At 38.6% G+C, this 22,174-nt stretch overlaps 1 protein-coding gene across 17 annotated transcripts in view; it reads left to right on the top strand.

The window, feature by feature from the left end:
* The window catches only part of atp11a (ATPase phospholipid transporting 11A), a 122,946-nt gene that overhangs the window by 25,878 nt on the left and 74,894 nt on the right, over nt 1–22,174 (top strand). For all 17 annotated transcript variants that reach the window (XM_069179271.1, XM_069179270.1, XM_069179277.1 and 14 more), the window contains exons 2-8: nt 10,779–10,901; nt 11,775–11,864; nt 12,077–12,157; nt 14,395–14,502; nt 16,518–16,646; nt 18,224–18,327; nt 21,262–21,312. In XM_069179271.1, the coding sequence (XP_069035372.1) occupies nt 10,779–10,901; nt 11,775–11,864; nt 12,077–12,157; nt 14,395–14,502; nt 16,518–16,646; nt 18,224–18,327; nt 21,262–21,312 (686 nt within the window). The remainder of the gene's footprint in view (nt 1–10,778; nt 10,902–11,774; nt 11,865–12,076; nt 12,158–14,394; nt 14,503–16,517; nt 16,647–18,223; nt 18,328–21,261; nt 21,313–22,174) is intronic.

Here is a 22,174-nt window from a genome sequence, read left to right as displayed (position 1 = left end):
TTTCCTTGTAGCAGCCATCCAGCAGATTTAGTGAACATCCTGCCTTATGTTTTCGTATTGTAGTCCATCAGGTCTGCACAGAGTGATTTCTCTTATCTTCGTCCCCCTGGGTCTGTCGCGTGAGATACGCAGTGCATTTTCCGGTGCCATCACTGCTATGGCTACAGAGTCCATGAAGAACCCGTGGTGAACGGGGTACTCAGAAGATGTGGTGCTAATGCTGTAGCCACGAGTAAATCAGCAGTCCTATTTTTCCACCCACTCGTATCAATGCTAATACAATATTCCTATATCTGGAAACTAACTTAATATTCACTGCTGTGCAAAGTGCAATCTTTTTTTTAGTGTCCCTGCTTGACTGCTGAAGTTCAAAATGGATTCTGCCTTTGTTTCACCCTAATTCTAATTTCATGCTAAATTGATTACAAACTCAAAGCAGCTCCAGAGAATCCCTCAGCGCAGGTGAAATCTAATCTTCACCTCTGTTCATCTGTCACTGTTGATAACTGCCCAGTTCCTCTGACGGCGTGGCAGATGAAGTACTAAGTCTTAACACCTTAACAGTCTTTGGGTGTTGGTCATGGAGGCTGGGGAACCACACTGAGCCCCGAAGTGGACTGCAGGAATGGATAGTGGCTAAAGACGAGAAGGCTTGATACGTGAGTGAACGAGGTGCGTATTTCCCCAGAAGCCCTATAATATGCGATAATCTGCTCTTTCTTGTTATCTGAAGCAACACAAATGTAGATGTTCTATACAGTAACTGTAGAAAAGATGCATGCATAAGAGATCAGATGCAGAAGTACACATAGAAATAATAATAATAATAGGCTGGAAAGAATATAAGAATGTGCAGTCTAGCATTTGTGACAAATAAAGCTAGGATGTGAGTACAGAGTTGTGCAAGTGTTTTCCCAAGACCATGTGAGTGTGAGATTCGTTTTTCTGCTTGGTTTTATAACTATCGGAATTGAAAACTATTTTTTAAAAATTTTTAGAAGAATAAGGAAATCCTTCTGCATTCCAGTAGGACGGTTTCAGTTCTGGAAGTATATTTAAAAATGTAAATGCTTTTAAAATTGTTGCTGTGTGAGCAGTGTAGTACTGGTAAACTGTATATGGCAGGAATCTTCTGCTTAAACAGCTTGAGTCCACTGTGCTATTATCGATGAAAATCCAATATAAATATAAGACTCAGAATGTTGCAATAAAAATGCAAACAAAAGCCGTGATATTGGTCAAAAGCAAGAGGCAGTATTGATTTTTCTCAATGTTTTGCCTTATTGCTATAAATAAGCAAGATTAAAATCCTAACCTTGCACAATTCATATTGAAAATACTGTCGTTGACAATGGAGAGTGCTTTGATAAATTTAAGTGACTGACTTCAGCTTAGGAAATCAGTGTTTGAATAAAGCCAGACACTAATATATTCCAGAGACAAGAAAAAAAGTTAATCGATGCCAGCATCAGGACCATCAAGAATAGTAAAGAGCAGTATCTTGAACTCTTAAGTGTTCATTCTTCCAGGTGTTTTTACAGGCAGAGGTGATACCTTCTCTAGAAAGAAATATTTTTATTTACTTCATGGTAATTGCAAGTGCTTTTTTGAAGCTGTCTTAAGTGTTGCTAGGGTGTGATTTTGGAAGGATGGGTATATAGCTACTGTTTCATGCAAGTTTAAGAATCAGGTAAAACTCTAAGGGCAAAGCTACTTGAAAATAATTTCTTTTATAACCAGCCCAACACCTTCACAGAGGCTAAATATAACACTGTTACAACAAGGGTCCCTTAGAACCTTTTTTCCAGATGACCTCACAGGTAGATAGAAATTCAAATTGACCTTCACCATGACTAAAAGCTTGTTCCAAATGTTACCATCGATCTTTCTGTGGCCTGTTCTTTGGCAGTTGTTATGTTTTATAACTGATCATTGCCGTATATTTTGAAGCAATAGTTATAAATAAATATGAGTGTTATAAAGTCATTTGACATTTAGGAAACTGGCTGTATGAGACTGCTTTCAAATAAAGCGCGATGCATACAATTAACGAAATTTAATTAAACATCCATAGTGGAGGCAAAAAGAAAAAAAAACGTAATAGTTTTCTGTTTTACATTTTGTCCGATAATTTGTTTTATTGAGTATCTCGAGGATGAACAAGTTTCTATAGACATTGGTGAATGTGATGAACATGACATGGACAGTATTTCTGATCTGTGAGATTTACTGTATGGAAAGGCATAGTATTTTATTTCTGTTTTCTTTCTTTTGTACATAGCCTTATCGGGGTGGCAATTCAGCAGTGTAATTGAACTTCTCTGAGTTCTCAACTTTAATGAGATCAAGCATGTAAACAAGGCTTTGAGGTCAAAATAATTAAGAAAAAAGTACTGACAGTGGTTTTGAACTCCAGTTAGCTACCACATTGGATTGACGCTTCTGTACCCACATTCACCATATCTTCCCTTTTCAGCTAATGTAACACTTTCTCTGTACTAACGCTCCATTTTCATTCATGGAGGGTTTTGCATCCGAATGACGCTGTCAATGAAGCACTTGAAAACGGAGTTCAAATGTGGAATTGTGGGAGTAATTTGATATTTTCAGATGTCCTCTTTTTGTTGAGAGTGCCCAGCTTGAGTAATTCTTTTATTTAAGCATTTTCTGGTCTTTTGAAACACTTTGTCACAGCTGACAGGCTCTTCCTTTGTGTTAATGCAGGCAGTAGTGGTTTGCACAAAAGCCTTAATTTTGTAAGATGCTTCTGGAAGCTGACAGCAGCTCTAATTGTCATTTGATCTTTGTTTATTGATTTGCAGTATTATCTTTTCTGAAAGCTTGTGCCTCATCTGATATTTGCATTTATGCTGGAGACAGGCTTCCTTTTAATGATAAGACCTTATCATGTTGACAGTGAGGATAAAGATGAACCAGGGCAGTTGATTGTAGCTGTGGCACATAAATTAAAGATGGGTGCTCGTTGCTTCCCCCCCCACACACACACACACACACAGTGTGCTCGGAAATGGAGCACCTTGTGCACAATGTCTTTACAGGAAATATAGCTGCACTGACCTTCCAGTGTCCCCCAGATTCCCCCAGGGCCTGCAGGATTAAAAGGCACGAAGTGACCCCTGGTTCTCATGTCTTGACCTCTGCTTTCGGGATTACCGGCGAAGGTGCTTGGATACATTTGTGCTGCCCTTTGTGACAGGTGCGGTCGTCTAGCATAGATTTCAGTGAGAAATGACAAGTTTGATGTCGACCGTACAGCTGGACTTCAGGCTTTTACAGAGAAATGGTTGAAAAGTCCCAAACACACCGAACAAGACATGGAGGGGGAGGGGGGGGCAGATAGAGAGTGAGTTATTCCGCAGACTTAAATATAAGTACCACAAAACACACAACAGGAAGAGAGTCTGAGCAGCATGTTTTTATCACCTATGTGATTCCCTGACATTGCCCACTCTGTACTATAGAAGCAGGTGACAGCTTGATAGCACAAGGTGCAGGAAATCTAAATTTAATTAAAGAAAACTGATTGGTTTGCTAACTGTAATTGCCTACTCAGCCACCCCTCCCACAGATGAGTTGCATGGAAAATGTTTTTAAATGGGTTACACCCTAGCACATTTTCTGTAGAAGTGTATGCAGACGTTTACAGATATGGGCCACCAGCTGACCTCTTTCTCTCTCTTTGCTGCCACAGATATAATTGCAAATTAAGGTCTCGGCTCAGTGTTTTCTGAGTAACAAGCTTCTTGCGCTTTGGAACAAGACAAGTTGTTAGGGATGCAGAATGCAGGTATAAAATCACGATGCAAAACATGGCAATTCTAGTATGTATACTGCAGTTACAGGAGGTGTGTTGGGCAGGCTTCTCTGCTCTGTATTCTTTGCCTGAATTTTTGTGGTTGAGTTTCTCAGAAAACCCAGTGCAGTACATGTCACTGCTGCATTTGTGTGTTATCATGACTCTAAAGTGAGTCAGTTTGAAAGCATGTTGAACAGTACTCTGCAAGTATCCAGTATATCGTCTGGCTCTAAAGTGAATCAATGGATGTGTACAATGTATTGTGTTCACTGACATAACCTGCTTTGCTCCTGAGGCACACCCAAGCAAAGAACAGTTTGGATCAACACAGGAGAAATTGATGAACTTCAGAAAAAACTGAATGATCAGTATTATTTCCTTGTATAATGTTCCTTTTTATCAAAGGAACAAGTAAAAGTGGGGATAATCACTGTGTTCACTGTGTATAAACGCAGTTCTGTCATACTGTACATATAATCTGAACATGCAAATGTTGGTCTCTGTGGAGAGCATACACACTGTATGAAAATAGAACGTAGCAGGTTGTGTAGTGATGGTGTAAAAGAGTAAATGTACCTTCATATTCCTAGCTTTGTGATGACCCCCTTCTGGGACCTCTGCTGCCAACAACTTTGAGACAACAACTGCTATATTTCCCAAAAAACATGAAAAAAGAAATATTGACAGCACGTGACAGAATAAAGAGTGCGTTACATTTTGCACCCAATAGTCTTTTCTAAAAAAATGAAGTGTTTCAATATTGACAGTTGGACAAGAGGTTACCCTATTCTGAGGAGAGAGAATGGATAAAAAAAGTCAGTGGATATGGAGAATGTAGAGTACATCTTTAGGAGCTGGCCTTTAGTGTTAAAACACCACCTTACTTATTTTTTGTAGTTAGTTGGCCATACTAAATATGAATCTGAATATGTATTTCAAAACACAAGGCATTATAGTTCACAATGCACGACAGCATGCTGTTTTAGGCTACAGGAATCACAGGATATTTAAATTGTATTCTTAGATTACCGAAAACTGCTTCTGATGAAATTACTGTGACTGTAGTCAGAGGAAGTGCTTTCTCTGCTGCCTGTTTTACAGCTGTGGGGCTTCTTTCACTTTTAAGTGTAAATGTTTTCTAATGTACGATGCATTATATCCTAATCACAAAATATTTCTGTGGCCTTTATTCACAACTTGTAGCCTCTGTGAGTGATTATCTTTTTTAGATTATCTCAAACCCCATCACTTGTTGCCCTGCTTCCCATACAATATGGGTAGTCTAGTTCTTGAACCAGAAATTGCTTCGGTTCAGTTAAGTAGAACAGAAATAAAACATTGTGTTCTCACAAACGATTCATTTTATGATTTACTGTTGATTAAAGGTCCCTTTAAAAAATCCAAACGTGAAGGTTTTCTTCAAGTGAAAAAGAGTGTAGATAAGCATTGTATATAGGGTTATGTTTCTAGTGGATTGGCTAATATGGTGCATATTGGCTCCCTTTCTGAAGCTGTGGAACAATGGGGCATTGATAGCAAATGTCATTGAAATGAACAAACAGTAAGCTGTTCGGAGATATCTGGACTTTGTCCCAGAAGTCAGGGATGACAATAGAATAAAGAAAACTGCTTCTGCTCAAGAGGCAACAAGAAAATCCTTAAGAAGATGGCTATGGCTGACATGGTACTGTACTCTTCAGTACCATGTCAGAAGAACAATTTTACCAACTTCCTTCATTCCAAATAAAGATTTCCAAGTATTTTCTGTTGCCTCGGTGATTGGTTAGTTGTCAAAAGTATGTCATAAAACGTGTTATGTAACAGATAATCTGTAGTGTTTTTATATGATGAGCAGGATGCTGAATGTGAAGGAGTACAATTTAGGCACTTTCGGGGTGATGTGCTCCATACTGCTTTCTTACAAGGCTTACGTGAGTTGTTTTGGACCGCTATTTCTTGTTTTTAATCCGCTGAAATTCTTCACTGTTCAAGCAAATCTAACACTGTAACCTTTGCAAATCTGATGTTTGGATTGATAAAAAGGAAATGCAAAACTTTTTGTAACACTCCTCATTAAAAAATTGTCAGAATAGTTTGTTGTAATAATAATATTAATATTATATAATAATAAAACTGTTGTAATAGTTTGTGTGGTTTCTTTTATTTGAGAGGGGGGTTAAAGAGAAAAAAATTGGCTTACCCTGTGTTACTTTAACTGTTAGGTTATAAGCCGCACATTATGAAGAAGATGAACAGACCCTTTTGGCAGTCTATCATTAAACCGTTTTAATGATTTCCTTGCACTGACAAGCAGAACCTCCTGCTATGATGTCGCTCTCAGTATTTTATTTAACCATTTGTATAGTACTCACACTCTCTGTAAGAGCCGCTTAAATGATGCTTAACCTGTAAAGTTCTGTTTAGGTAGCCGTGAGCACAACATTGAACCCGAGAGCCTGATTAAAAACTAGGACAGGACAGCCTTCAACAGAAGCCCTCGTGTTAGTGGATTAACGTCAGTGCTGATTACATAAGAAACAAAACACAGTGCAGCCTTCTTGACTAGTAAAAAACAAGGCGCCAGAGATGAATATTAAAAAAAGAATCGACCTCATGCCCCGAGTATAGTGTCTTTTTTTCCATGTCTGTATGCTGAAAAAACAAACTCCATTCACTGTGGAGCGCCCTGCACTTTAAGAAGATGGGATTAGAGATGATTGCAGGGATTCGATGATGACGAACTCTGTTATACCAGCTGTTGGGTCTTTTAGTTCCTAAGCTGCTTTACTGTAGTGTGTTGGTGTGTGTATAAAGGGATGTTTTTTTGTGTGTATTCCATGTGATCATTAAGTGATACAGCAAATTAGTATGTGAGCACTGGAAAAAAAATTCAAGTCCTCTTCTGACTTCAGTCATATTCTTTAGGTGTACAGTGAAGTTCCACAAAATGCTGTTGAAGTTCATCAGGTGAACTAGACTAAGCTTCTTGTTGTATGCCTACCTTCAGATTTTCCATAGTAGCTGGGAATGTGCACACACACGTGTACAATGCATACCATTTCTCCTTTGTTGACTTTTTCTTTAAATGTATTGGCAGAATTTTTTCCTATCACATTAATTTTTGCCACAACTACAGACAATTTTAAAAGCAGTGTGGTCCTTTAAAGGCGTGTACTATAGACTGTTTTTAGTTACAGCTCACTGTACATAGTTACATAGTACGTTCCTGTTTGAGTCATGTGAATGAAACCATCTGAAAAGGTGTATACAGGTTTTTGTTCCCCACTCCTTATTGCTCAATTGGAGTGGTTAGATTGTGTATTTGGAGAACAGTGGGTTGGGACTCTCCCGTTCAGACAATTTGTCTCAAATGGGTTGCCTGCTTTCACAATTTGTACAATTGTCTGTGTTTAGCAATCCACACATATTGGAATCATTTGCAAAACACTGGTTATTTGCTCACTTTTTGTAAAGGAATTCTGTTTTGCTTTGATTTTCGTTGTATAGTCTCACCCTTCTATAAAAGTATTTGTGTTGCGGCTACAGAACTTAAATAGTTTTACAGTATAAGAAAAAGAAGGATGCGTTCATCACAGAATAATGGCAGGGGTCTTTGGCAGACGGAAGAAAAATGCTAATACATTCATTTTTTTATATTCATAACATTATTACAGTACATGACTAAATAATGTTAAAATAGAGGTCTATATCACTATGTGCCACTGAAATATGGATTTGTTATTCCAGTCAACAGACAACAGGATATACTGAGTGACTTGGACTCTGATCCCCAACACCGTTATCTTGGGACACTTAATCTTCCGGTCTAAGGTGAATTTATACATTTACATAAATCACAGTTTTAAAAATATGTATTTAAAATGAACATTTATGATTCATAGGAGTCTTTGGCTTGGTAACGGTACGTTTCCTTTGAACTGAAAAAACAATGGGCATCTAACATCAACACTTTTTTTTAAATTAAGAAAATAAACCTTTTTACAACAATGTACACATGCATGCACTCTCCCAAAGAATAGACGTCAACTTTATACTGTAGGTTTTAATATTATTCTGACATTGTTTTTCCTTTGGACACCTAAAACATGAATTATGAGCATAAAGTAAGAAAGAATCTCTGAACATAGGTAAGTTAATAGAGAAGGATGACCAAAAGATAACTGAGACAAGACAAGAGATACAATTTCTTGTCATCAGTGAAGGGGCTAGATTATTTAGTCTTTATATGGATTTCTACAAACGTTTAGTGAACCAGACCCAGAGGAAGTGCCCAGTATAGTATGTTCTGTTAAAGTCAACAGAAGCACTGGTGTTTTCAGTTCACATGGTGGAACAGACCAAGGCAGTCTTGCCTGTATTTATTAATGCAGATGTACACTTGGAGATTATTATTAGGTCATAAATATCTTTACAGGTTTTTAACACAGTGTATCGATTCTCTACAACTCTAGTGAATATCTCTTCTTGGCCTTTAGCAGGGCCCCTGAAACCTTGTCGATTTCAAGTCCAAAGATGATTTTCCTACATTTCACTGGAAAAAAACGCCCGCTAAACTGTGCGTCCGATAGCGCTGGCAATGGACTTAGTTGAAAATGAATTAAAAAAAAAGTGCTGTGTTTGCACAAATTTCAAAAGCAAACAAAAAAATGCATTTGATTTGTTTGCCAATTAATATATTTAGGCTCTGTATGGCTTTTCAGTGTTGACGTTTAAGCTTTCCTAGCGCTGTAGGTGGTGAAATGGAAAAGGGGACACTTTTCGTTTTCTGCAGACACAGGAGGAACTGCTAATTGAACCCATTTGCCATCGGTGGAGCCTCATCTTTCCTCTCATGACCAGGGACTTGTGCACAGCAGCCTTTTCCTCCAGAAGGGGCTCTGGCAGCTGCCCTCTGATGCTTCGCTATGGTCTAGTTCTGGTGGCTCTAAACGACATCTATTATAAAAATCGGTGCTAACAGATGTGTAATCGTCCTATGCAATATATGGAACACCCTGGATAAAAATAGCCTTTAAAGTAATAGCCTATATTTTCATGGCTTACGTAACTGTTAAAGATGCAGCAGGCTAATTTCTAATCCCCCAGTGAGGAAGATTGGAAGAATAGCGCTGTGCACTATATAAACAGCTGCTTGGTTTTCCACTTGTGTTATCACATCATTTATTTCATGTCGCTGAATTCAACAGAACTGGGCTTATTCAGTGCCAAAAGGATTTTTCTTTTTTTTTAACATGTGTATGGTATGACTGTTTGGGTATACCAGTGAGCTTGGAATTTTTTATTTATTTTAATTATGGTTATTTATGATTAGACAATGTTGCAGAAGTATTAACCCCCTTCCATTTACTATGTCCTATTTGGCTGGAGTTCAAATGGTGTATATATATTTTTTATATGTTTTTTTTTTTAAATCAAACCTTAAATGCTCAAACTGAGCTTGTTTGCAAAGAAAACTAATGTAAGAGTGGACTGGTTTAATTTTTTCATGTTTCATTGTTTGGCATTGTCCATCTTGTTACTTCTCTCTGCTTTTAATTTAGTGGCTCATTTGCCATTTTTCACAATGTAACTACTGTCAGTACACTAAAGATGTCGAATAAAAAGAGGTAATGGTACAGGTAAAGGACATAGGAAGACCTTTTCCTGTGAAATGAAGATATAAATTAAAATGTTCTATGCATTTCCCAGCTATCAAAACTAGAATGGTGGTATTCTGAAATTGTCATTCATTTGAAATCTCTTTATATTGTAAGTCATCTCAGTAGTGGCAGTGGCAGAAAGTCTATAAACACTATGAGGTGTACAAGGCTGATTTGCTTCATTTTATTCTGAGCAGCCATCAGTGGAACAGCATGACACATAAGGTCTAGGCTACAGGAGAGGGAAGCTTTTATCTCTCTCACAATGGATTTCCATCTGGACTTCCTGTTATGAAGCTCGCTGCTTTCCCAAAACAACATCCTACTGTGGCTTTATTTACACTGGCATCCCGTGGCATTTCAAATTGATTTTTAAATGCTATTTACTGTTTCCAAAATAGTCCTTCTCCACCTCGTACCTCCAGGAGAGCTGTGGTTTTTGCATTTTCCCAGAAACTCCCCCGTCTTCACAAAAGCCTACTTACTGTCTTGAAATAATCAGATTATCACTGAGAATTGTCTGGGGTCTGGGATCGTATTTATTTACCTGCCTGCAGTTACCCTTGGATTGCTTTTTTTGTGATGTTTAAATCTGGTTTCGACAAGCCTCTTCTTTTCTCTGACCACAAGACGGTGAATAATTTTGGAAAGGCAGCACCACCTGACGATTTATTTTTGTTATATTGGCGCAATAAAGCAGAGAGTGTGTAAGATGCAATACATTTGCTGTGATGTAGAAGAACAATATTTACCATAACTGAAATATGACCGTGGCCACAAGGTTGGTTTAGCTGCTGTCTGAGTGAAGATTAAAAGCATCCCTTAGCAGCAGGATAGCTGCGAAAGAGTAATTGGGTTTTACTGTGCTGTACATCTCAATCCTGTGCGGGGCTGTACATCATACAGTATATACTGCACATTACATGTAAAAACTGTGTACTGTACCTCTCTGTCCCCTTACCCTTTCTTCGTTCTGTCAGTCAAAATCAAAAACCAGTCAGGATGACTTTCAAAGCTTTTGGCTCTAGGTGCAGAACTTCTCCACTTTTCTTAATCAAAAGGAAACCACCTCTATTTGAATGGACATGCAGTATGCATGTTTAAATTTGAGTGATTAAACATGAATTTCTCCTTTCCATTGGTCAGCGTTTTTTTTTTTCCTAGCATCTTTAAGCTTTTCCAGTCTGTTTGGAAGGATGGCCGAGGACGTGCTCTGGGCGCAGACTGCTTTGAAAGCTGTCCTGTAGGCAGACGGTGACAGTGTTGGGTTTTGACCTCATTGTGATGGCATTTTGTTGCAGTGTGCTGGAGAGGAGAACTGGGTGGACAGCCGGACAGTGTACATCGGCCACAAGGAGCCCCCGCCTGGAGCAGAGGCCTACATTCCCCAGAGATACCCAGACAACAGAATAGTCTCCTCTAAGGTAATGCAAAGTCGACACGAGCGCTCAAGTGCGCTTAGGTCACCACTAAGGCTGGCAAAGAAGAAACAAAATCCTTACAATTATATAGCACTCTTCTGGACACTCCACCCAAGGGACTTTGTAGGTAATGGGGATTGTGCTCCACCTGGATGATGCTACGACAGCCATAGTGCGCCAGTATGCTCGCCGCACACCAGGTCTCAGTGGGGAGGAGAACAGAGTGATGAAGCCAGTTCATAATCGGGATTATTAGGAGGTCATGATTGGTAAAGAGCAATGGGAAATTTGACCAGGACACTGGGGTAAGACCCCAACTCTTTTTGAGAAACACCCTGAGAATTTTTAATGACCACAGAGAGTCTTATCAGAACGATGGCACCATTTTTACAGTAAGGTGTCCCCGTCACTATGCTACGGTATTAGGATCCACACCAGTTGCAGGGTGAGCTACCCCTATAGGCCCCACCAAATTATACAGCAGCAACCTTATATTTCCCAGGAGGTCTCCCATCCAGGTACTGGCCAGGCTCACACCTGCTGAGTTTCAGTGGATTGCCACTTGAGTTGCAGCATCATTTACAACATCTGAAGAAGGTTTTAATTGTTTTTAGGTATTTAATAGTGATTAACACTGTCTTTCAGCAGATTTCAAGTGATCCTAGTGATTATCACTGTTCATATTTTCTTAACGGAGGCCATCATTTTATAGTAGTCCAAGGTTCACTCTTGTAAGCAAGTCCTGTAAACAAGAAGACAGATGAATGTTAGGAGCAGTCAGATTTATTGCAGGTGAATGTAGTATACTACTACTTTGATATAGCCAGTACAACGCTCCATGGTGTCAGTCTAACACAGACATTTTTCCTTCCACAGTACACTTTCTGGAACTTTGTACCGAAAAACCTGTTTGAACAGTTCAGAAGAATTGCAAATTTTTATTTCCTAATCATTTTCCTTGTGCAGGTAAGGTATTTTGCTCGTTTGCTGTTTTCATAGACGAAATGCATGCTCCACAGAAGATGTTTCAAAATCATTCTGAGAGTCACTTTCTTGACATGCTAAGATAAAACCTTTCAACTTTCTCTTTTGACTTACACCCTGCCTTCTTGTTTTGTCTTGATAATTGTGCAACAGTTGCTGATTACAGTGTTTGTTCCTTGTTGGCTCTGTTCCAGTTGATTATTGACACTCCGACTAGCCCCATCACTAGTGGACTTCCACTGTTCTTTGTGATTACAGTCACTGCCATCAAACAGGTGAGAGAAACCTGAGAGAGGTTCGTTCAGGTTGAAAAGGTGAAGGCGAAATGGCAAATCTTTGTCTTAACCCCGCTGTTAAGATAACACACGCACAACCAAGCCCTCAGAGCAGAATGGTCTTGCAGTTAATGGCGGTGAGCCAAAGCACACTACAGAAAGTACAAATGTCTGCCCTGGATAACCATGCAGTTTGGCTGCAGTGGCTCCAGTATGCTGCTGCATTTGTTTGAATTCTGACCAGTGAAGACTGTTGGAAAAAAGCAAACAGCTTTCATCACCAGCTGAGCTGACTTTGTAATGAAGTACAGTACTTGTTTGTATAGAGAAAAAAAAAAATTAAGGGGTTTCATTTCACAAGCACTTGAGTTAACCGGGAGGAATGCAGTAGCTGTGCCAAAAGGTGTTATGCTTTCACATTAAGCTCACTTTTGCTCTGTAACTTCCAAATACCATTCTTAGGAGAGACAAATCAAATTCTATAAAGCTTTTCTAGATGTATTTTCTACTGTATGCGTTCTAAATTGTTAATTTGCTAATGAACATCTAATACTAAAGGAGTGGTTTTTCCATTTCCAAGGATTTGCAACTTGAAGCTTTAATTCCAATCCTAAGAATTCCAGGTTTCCCCAGTGAAGCCAAGGCTCATGTTTGTCAGCAGGTTTCACTGACAGACAAGGTGTTTCATTGTATACAGTGTTGCCTACGGTGAACCTGTCACGCAGATTATCATTCTTGAGCCTGTGTACGCATCATGTGTATTAAGCACCTTCAGAGCAAAACAGCATCTTTGTTGTCAGTTTTTAATATCTCTTAGCATCAGTGTAAACATATGTCACCTTGCATAGCGATCAGCTGTAATCCTTACGGCTAACGTCTTTGTGAGATGCGCCGAGAGGCAGCGTTAATGGGCACATCAAATGACAAACTAGCACAGGTCCGTGATAGTGATATGATACTGTTAGACTGATGTGGTTCTTCGAACTGATATTTTGTCAAGTGGGTCTGACAAGTGACATTTGGCTGTGTAGTCTTGCAATTCCCCTGCTGCACAAAAACCTCAGTTCTGTGTGTATGCATAGCATCACATCTGATTGGAAGTTCGAATATGTTCTGCACTTTGCTTCAGGGTTTGGCTGGTGTGTGTGTAACTGTTTTGGGGGGAACACTGTGGGATAGCATTTAAAATTGGGAACAGAAGGTGCATTTGCAGAAAGGTTTGTTTGAATCTGGAACATGCTACCTAACCCTGATATATTGGAATCCTAAGATCAAATAGCTTCTAATTGGGCTAAATGTCACAGGTTACAAATGAGAGGACATGTCTTTAAGGCATTCATGTTTAAAAACTTACATTCTTATAATTCTTAATGTTAAATGATTAATATTATAATTGAACTACCATTTTTGAGAGGAATTTGTAAGTTGTGTGTATATATTGTTACAAGTGGAGGAAGTGTTGAAGGTTTAAAAACACCAATTGTAATTAATAGGGAGTTGTAAGGTGAAATCATGCTTTGACACTTTGACACCTACTTGCCCATTAATCATATTTCTGTAAGTTAAATGGTAAAACTCCCCACTCCTCAGGGAATTTGAGTTTGGTAATGTGGTTTCTTTGTTCCTCTGTAGTGTGAGAGTCAAAGAAAGACCAACAAAAAGATGCAGTCATGTCCACAGATCAATGACCAAAAAGACAAAGCACACTGAATTTAATTTACAATATTTATGACAAGCATGAGTGTCTAAGCTCAGACATGTTATAGAACCACTAACCCACCTTGATCTCACTGTGATAAACATATCTCCCTATACCAAAAACCCGAAAAAAGAGAGGTTTCTTTTTCCTAGTAAATAACTCAAAGGGGAAATAAAATTTCCACAGATTAAAAAACAGCCCCCTCTTTTTAGATTTAAAGTCAGTGCGATTTGTGGTGTGAGTTTTCTTTTTCACTGAGAAGCCTAAAAACTGTGGAAAACTTACCCATGAAAGATGGCTTCACCTCATGTCAATAATGCTTTTCCTCAATGGCAGAGAGAGGGAATGTTACAGTGACATAACCTCTGATACACTGAGCTGGTATCTTAGATCAGCTGTTCATCTCTTGACATTTCATTGCTGCATTAGGACATCTTTGGTCTCTAGCTCAAAGAAGATCTTGGGTTCAGACCATTGAACAATCCAATGATTGCAGGCCACCGCAGTATTGTGTGTATCTGTCTTGTCTGTTTTCCAGGGATATGAAGACTGGCTCAGGCATAAAGCAGACAATGCCATTAATCAGTGTCCTGTCCACATCATCCAGCATGGCAAAGTGGTGAGAAAGCAGAGTCAGAAATTACGAGTAAGTGTCCCCAGTCAAAGGACAAACACCGTCCTGGAGAAGTAAAAAACGTGCATAATGGCCTGGATCCACTTGCAAAGTAATAGAGGAAAGACCAAATCCAGAGTTATAGTGACAAGTGCAAAGAAAATGATTCTTAGAATCCGTGTTTTGTGTGTTTGATTTACAAAAACAGTAGTAAATAGTATAAAGGTGAAAATACAATCATACAGATTATGATCAAAAAGGCAGGCTGTATATAGTGAAATATAAAACAGATGTTAAATTATTTAAAATTTAAAGCATTTTAAAACGTGCTGATTATTCTGTTTGATTAGCTTAATTTTTAAGTGAATGAATCAATTTCAGTTTGATTCTGTCTTCTGCAAATGAATGATGAGGAGTTCACAGGCTGGGTTTTGTCAAGGTGCTGAGGTTGCATGGATTTGAGTGCATGCTAGTGATTTTCCAAAAATTATGCTCATGGCTTATGGCACCTATAAGGCTCTGCATAGCTTGGCACCTCAGTACCTGTCTGAACTATTATCGCCCTACTCCCCACCTCGCAACCTTCGCTCTTCTAATTCTGGTCTCCTAACTGTCCCCCAAGCCCATCTACATTGTATGGTTGACAGGTCCTTCTTCTGTTATGTCCGCAAACTCTGGAACTCTCTCCCCAAGGATATCAGAGAGTCACCTACTCTAAACTCCTTCAAATCCAGACTGAAAACCTTCTTCTTTAGAAGAGCCTTTGCTTAACTGGTTCCATTATTTACCCCTCTGCTCCTACTATACTTAGTACCACCATCCACCGTCTCCTCTGTATATTGTAATTGTGTTTTATCTTGTGTATTCTTTTTATTTATTGTTGTTGTCATTCTGTAAAGCGCATTGAGAAGCAACCTTTAAAAGTACTATATAAAATATTTATTATTATTATTATTATTATTATTACTTAATGGGTATAATAAAGTAGTAGATCCTTTGGAGGAATGCTGTAGGGAGCTCCACTGTAAGTACGTGATTGCATTGGAGTTGGCTGTTTTTATTTCAAAAGTAAGGTTTTATCTGAAGTATATGCACCCTTCTGTGGCCTTGGTTTTCTTTTATTCATCCGGAAATTTGCATACATTTACATCTTGGAAAGAGTTTATGCAGCTCTCATTAAAGCATCATCTTTGTTGAGTGAGCCAGGTCCTGTGAGGAAACATGAATAACAATCAAATTAATGTTCAGGGCTATTCATTACTTTATACTACAGGCTTTACCTGTGACAGCAATTTAAATGAAAGTGCATTGCTCAGCTGGATATGGTCAGGGATTTATTTATTATAAAACCATGCTGCCTTGATACTCTGTTATGTAACTTAGATCCTCTGTAAAATGAATATACAATCCTCTATAATGCGGTGAAATTTGCCTGGATTACTCGGTTAGTTATTTGTGTTGTGCTTGATCATGAAGTGCAGGTGGGGTGGGTAGCACGATTACACTTAGGTGTTTCCTCAGCTCTTGGATTCTGGGTTTGATTCTGGACTGGAGTGCCCTCTGTGTGAAGTTTGCATGCTCTCCCTTTGGCTGGTTGAAATTTCTCTGGGCGCTGTGGTTTCTCCCCACAGTCTAAAGACATGCTCTTCTGATTTCCTGGCATCTCTAAATCGCCCTCTGTGTGAGCGGTCAGGAGAATGTGTGTGTGCCCTACAATGGAGTAAAATCAAATTCTGTGTGTACTGACCTATACCACCTTCCTGCTCGGTTAAGCTGTGGCTTAGATAAAGCTGTCATTCAAACTTGAAGCATACTGTAGATTGGCGAAAAGCAGGTTTGGACTATTGAGGAATTAAAACGTACAGTACCTGAAGGGTTCTTTGAGAGTATATATTCATTTGCTTTGCAGGATTGTTTGGGGTACAAATGGAAAGTTGGTTGTGTGAGCCTTAATATTTATACAGTGCAACCTGTCTATTTGGGGACCAAAATAAAACAATACTTTTGTCAGGTTGTCAGATTTGTCACTTTTGTGTTTCTGTTCTCAGGTGGGAGACATCGTGCTAGTTAAAGAAGACGAAACCTTCCCCTGTGACCTAATTTTCCTGTCGTCCAGTCGAGAGGATGGGACGAGCTTCGTCACAACGGCCAGTTTGGATGGAGAATCCAGCCACAAGGTCAGAACAGTGACTTCAGACTACACGGGGAATTATCTGTTAAATACATTCTTGCTTTTGTTTTTGGGGAAAGAACACATTTGACACGCTTTTCAACCTAGCATGCACAGTACTTTCTGCCTAACATTTGACTTTTGAGTGAGTTTTTGCATTTTGTTGAAATTATTTAAAAGGTAATAGTTGATACAAGGTACAGTAGGTAGAACTCCTCCAGAGTTGCCTTTTGAAGGGCTTTTATAAATGCAGAATATAAACTGTCCTTTTTTTAACAGATTTGGTTTTGTACTTATTTTGCTTTTTTTTTTTTTTGTGGTCCTGGCATGTACTCCAGTTTGTCTCCAAAACACAAACTGTCTTTCTTAAGAGCGATTACCTGTTATTGTTTAACTAGGGGACTGTTTCTTCATAATGCTGCAGATTTTCAGTTAATATTCCAAAACACATCTGAAGATGCATTAATGATAAAGGGAACTTATGTAAACATCACATTGGAAGAAAAAAAATTAATAATATATTATTATTTTAAATAATGAAAATGGATTAAAATAACGCAACCAGGGTATTTGAATGCTGAGATTGTATTGAGGGATTTTAAACAGGAAAGAAAACATTATTTTTTGTATTATTACTCATCTGAAGACTGAAATAAGGAGGATATAGAAGCACAACATTTTGTTTTAGTTTGAGTTGATTTCTTTTGAACACCTTTCCTCTTTAATTTGACCTACTTCACAATAATTTGAACGGTTGGTTCACAATCTCTCTTTGGTGGAATAGTTTCATAACGGTAAAAAGGCACGTACACAAAAACATCACGAAGTGTACACAAAACCGAATACAACACAATCTATTAGAAAAGATAAGTCCATAGAAGTAAAGGACTGGTTTAAAAAAAAACAGTAACCTTTGAGGTGTTATCAAACACTGCAATTTGCACAATAGCCTTTCAACATGACTGTTTCACAACTCTCGAGAGGTGTACCTTTTCCTTAAGATTGGGAACTGGACCCCTGGTGACTGCTTAATGTTCATTGTACATATTGCCATGAATGAAAAGAACTTCTGGCTGTATAAAGGAGGGCCTTAGAAAAGGTGACAAAAAATGGTGCTCCTCAGTGCTCAAGACACCTGTATGGTGCCTTGAGAAAAGGGTTCTTGATGTTGTAGGATCTCTGGCAGCTGTGACGTGATATCCTCCGGGCTGGAATAGATGTGTGGGAATAGAAAATTGTTTCTCAGTAGAGCTTTGTAATCACTGCTGTAACTAGCAGGGAAAAACAAGGCCTTGTGAAGAGGGATGTATTGATTTTGTATGTCAGGGACAGACCCACAAGTTTGTCACAAAAATTTTAAGGCCTTCAAGACAAAGAACATAAGAGCAGTTCCAGATGAGAAGGCCATTTGGCCCATTTACCTCATTTGCTAGTTTTTTTTACACAGTATGAATTCTGACAAGTGTGCTGTAGATAATATCCTGCTGTTCAGATGCTCATTTGCTCTCACAGCCCTTTGGTACGGATGTGTCCAAGTTCATAATACATGATTCTTTTTGTTCCTTTGCTGGCTTTACTGTTAAGACGTATTACGCTGTTCAAGACACAAAAGCATTCAACACGGAAAAAGAAGTGGACTCTCTCAGAGCAACCATTGAATGTGAACAGCCTCAACCTGACCTTTACAAGTAAGTGACATAAAAATGGCCTTAACTCCAGCATAGACTGAGGGAACATAGTTGTACCACAAGGAATACTTAGTGTGTGCTTTGGTTTCACTAGGATTTTTAAGAAATAATTATTTTTTAGACCACTAACAGATGGGACTCATTAAAAAAAATCCTCTTCTTGTGCATTATCAGGGTTCCTAATTGGAATATGTGTGTTTCTAACTTAACATTGTATGCAAATAGTTCAATAAATAACAAATACAAAATACATCAGACTTCACTATGTATGTCTAGCAGCTACACTCTGTAACTGTGAAATTCGTCACATGTCTGCATGTAAAAGCAAATACAGCATAATTCAGGATTTGAACAGCTCTGATACAGATTATGTTAAAACTTCAGTGTTCAACAAAAGAAATAGTTTCCACTATAGGGAGACTTCCTCCAGACTGTGGTAGCAGTGGCTGGGAATCTCAGTGTCCGTGCTGAATTGGTCAAGCCAGTCAGACAGGCGGTGTTGTTCTGTTTTTATAGCAGCGGAAGCTATGAGAAGTGGGATCACTATTGTTTGATACCTGACAGTGAGCCAAAGCCTCTGTCTATGTAACACGTAAAGCCTTAACAGTTGTTGCCAAGCTTTGTAAGGCAGTATTTGTTATAATATCACCAGTTATGCTGACGATCCAGAAGTGGCAATGAAACAACATTACAAACATTCCGAAGCCACGTTCCGTGGCCTCAGAAAGTAAGGTGGTGATAGTTTGTGGTGGCAGCGTTTTGTAATGGGTGCTGTTGACCCTGCTGTGTGCCAGCCCAGCCTTTTCTTTCTTCCCACAGTAGTGAGACTGGTCAGAAGCTCTTGGCTCAGGGATGAGTTGGCAGAGACAGAGACTGTGTGGCGCAGCCTGTGAGAAAGATCACTTGGAAATGCTAGATGAGAACGTTTGGCAGATGGGATTAGATTACATCTACAATTCTTACAGCAAACATGCTAGGGGAGAGTAGGGAAAGGGAATTGTGCCGAAAGGTCATACCACTGATGTAAATAACAGACACTGACCAGCTTGGTGTATTGGCCACCAATTAAAATTACATGAGAGAATTATTTTGGAATGAAGTTGAATCTTGAATGTGCACAATTTTTTTTTTTTAGAGTTCATACCCCTGTTGTGTCTATATTCAGATTTCTGCCCAACTCAGAATGGTGTATTTGTTTTTTGTGTAAGAAAGTTTTCAGTTTCTAAGCTTGGCAAGAAACTGAAAGACTGGGTGAACGCAATGAGTGGAATATGGATAACAACACAGTATTTTCACTTTTTACCCGCTCCTCTTCAGACTACCAACAAAAGTGCACATTGATACAATGCAATCAGCCATCCTTTTAGCAATTTCAAAGAAGTATTGCTATTTCCTGCCATTTGTAATAGAGCTCATCACCACGTTTAATCTGCTTCAAGTGGTTTCAGTTTTTTTTTTTATATGCAGTGGGGGAACGTTACAAAATATTCTTCTTCCATCTTGGTGTGTACATCAACTTATTAAAATGCAAACATTGCATGAGGTGCAATTAAAGAACAGTCTTTTTGGCCTAATATTTCTCAGGCCAGAGGATGATGATAATAATAATAATAATAATATTAATAATAGTAATAATATGTGCTTACACTTTTATATAGCGCTTTTCTGGACACTCCACTCAAAGCGCTTTATAGGTAATGGGGACTCCGTCCACCACCACCAGTGTGCAGCAACACCTGGATAATGCGATGACAGCCAGAGTGCACCAGAACTCCAGAACTCTCACCACACATCTGCTGGTGGGGAGGAGAGCAGAGTAATGAAGCCAGTTCATAGATGGGGATTATTAGGAGTCCATGTGCAGTATGGCAAATGGGAAATTTGGCCAGGACACCGGGGTAACACCCCTACTCTTTTCAAAAAACGCTCTGGGATTTTTAATGACCACAGAGAGTCAGGACCTGTTTTACGTCTCATCCAAAGGACAGCGCCTTTTTTTTCAGTATAGTGTCCCCATCACTATACTGGAGCATTAGGATCCACATAGACTGTAGAATGAGCATCCCCTGCTGACCCAACTAACACCTCTTCCAGCAGGAACCTTGAGTGAGTTGCTGGGTGATATGGCTGTTGGCTGAAGGAAGCTATTGATTATAGAAAAGTGGTAAACAAGAATATTTTAGCTGCCTAGGTCCAAAGTTTTTGTGGGTTTCTGGAGCGTGGCTGCCAATACATGGAAAGAATGCTGTGTACCTGAGTATTAGCAGCTATAAAATCTTTTCAGATGTCAGTAGTTGTAAGGCCTATCAGTCACCTAGAGAGTGTATGTCACAGTGTAGAACATGGTAAAAATAGCAAGCTCGTTAGTCCTTTTGTTTTCCAGTGCAGTAATGCTTTGTACGTAATCAGTACAGACTAGGTATCTTGTGTGAGAGGTTATCAAACCAGCTTTTCTGTTTTATAAATAATTCTCATAATCAGTTGCATATATACTTTTTTCGTAGTTCACAAGGCTTCAATTTTTTTAAGTCCTGAAAAATAATGTACTATACTGATGTATCTTTCTCCAATTAGAATTTGTTTGTTGGTGTCATTGTGTGTTGTAAAAAACAAACAGAATTAAAAGAAAAAAGCAGCCATGGGGTCTGTATTAAAATGTGCAGTCGGGCCTGCTTAAGAGCTTTTATTCAATAGGGAATTTGGTAAGTGGGGAAAAAAATAATAGAGCTTTGTGTTCTGTAGGTACCGACACTAAAATGCATAGAATTAATTAATCTTAATTTCTATTGTTAATGCCCATACTTGAGCGGGAAACCGTCAGTGTCTGGAAAGATATACCCCCATGTCTGCCTTTGCGAAGCATGAAGTGTTAAATAAGTAATGCTGTTTGTTTCGGTGCTGGCTGGCTGAACACATCTTGTTTTCCTCTTGCAGATTCGTGGGGCGCATTAATATTTATCAGGACCGGGACGAGCCCATTGCAAGGTAAATTGGTCTTATTTTTTTCCCTTAGTCAGGCAGGAAATTGATTTTGAATGTAGTTGCCTATTTGTTATTCAAATTATTGCATTGGCTCTTGGGCAGGTGTATCTGAAAAAACAATTCCTGATTTTTGTGTGGCTAAGTCATTCCTAACTTATTTAAAGGTAGTTTTTTCTTAAATAATGAAGAATCTTCACTTTGTATTTTATGGATGATTCACATAACATAGAGATTACATAACAAGCAGATTGTGTTTTACTCTTTGAATCATGTGAAAATTCAATTATAGCAATAACAGTAATCATTTTCATCTTCATGTTCTTATATGACAGTTATATGGAAACACTAACTGGTATTTTTACAGCATGGTGTAAATGTGGCAAAAACATTATTTCAGACCATTTAATTAGATATGTACTTTAATTAGGAGTTCTGTTAGGACAGAAATTGGCATAAATGTCAACTTATTTATAGGCTTCAAAATAAGATAAATTGACAGGAATTTCTTAATCTTTCAACAAAACACTTTAGGCACCAGCAAAGAAATCTGCCCTTTCTTGCATTCTGTTTTTTTTTTCTCAGAACAGCTTTACATTGATTCATTGCAAAACTACAAGCCAGACTGTTGTTAACAGTTCTCTCTGCCTTGTTTTCACTGACTTGCTGCTAATCTCCAATTAAGCATTTGATAGTCTTTTGAGATGTATCTATAATCCACTGTTTTTTTTTTCCCCCCAAGTGATTCTTTATTGATGATATATACTTTTAAAAGATTGAATGGCCTTAATTGATTAAAAAATAAGTACTGGATTTCATTCAGTGGTGTCAGTTTGTGACATTCCAACATGCATTGTATTAGATTGAT

The sequence above is a fragment of the Lepisosteus oculatus genome, chromosome 15, assembly GCF_040954835.1.
Source record: "Lepisosteus oculatus isolate fLepOcu1 chromosome 15, fLepOcu1.hap2, whole genome shotgun sequence".
In the NCBI taxonomy this organism is placed as follows: Eukaryota; Metazoa; Chordata; class Actinopteri; order Semionotiformes; family Lepisosteidae; genus Lepisosteus; species Lepisosteus oculatus.
Note: the sequence above shows the minus strand (reverse complement) of the source record. Positions and strands in the feature narration are given on the sequence as shown.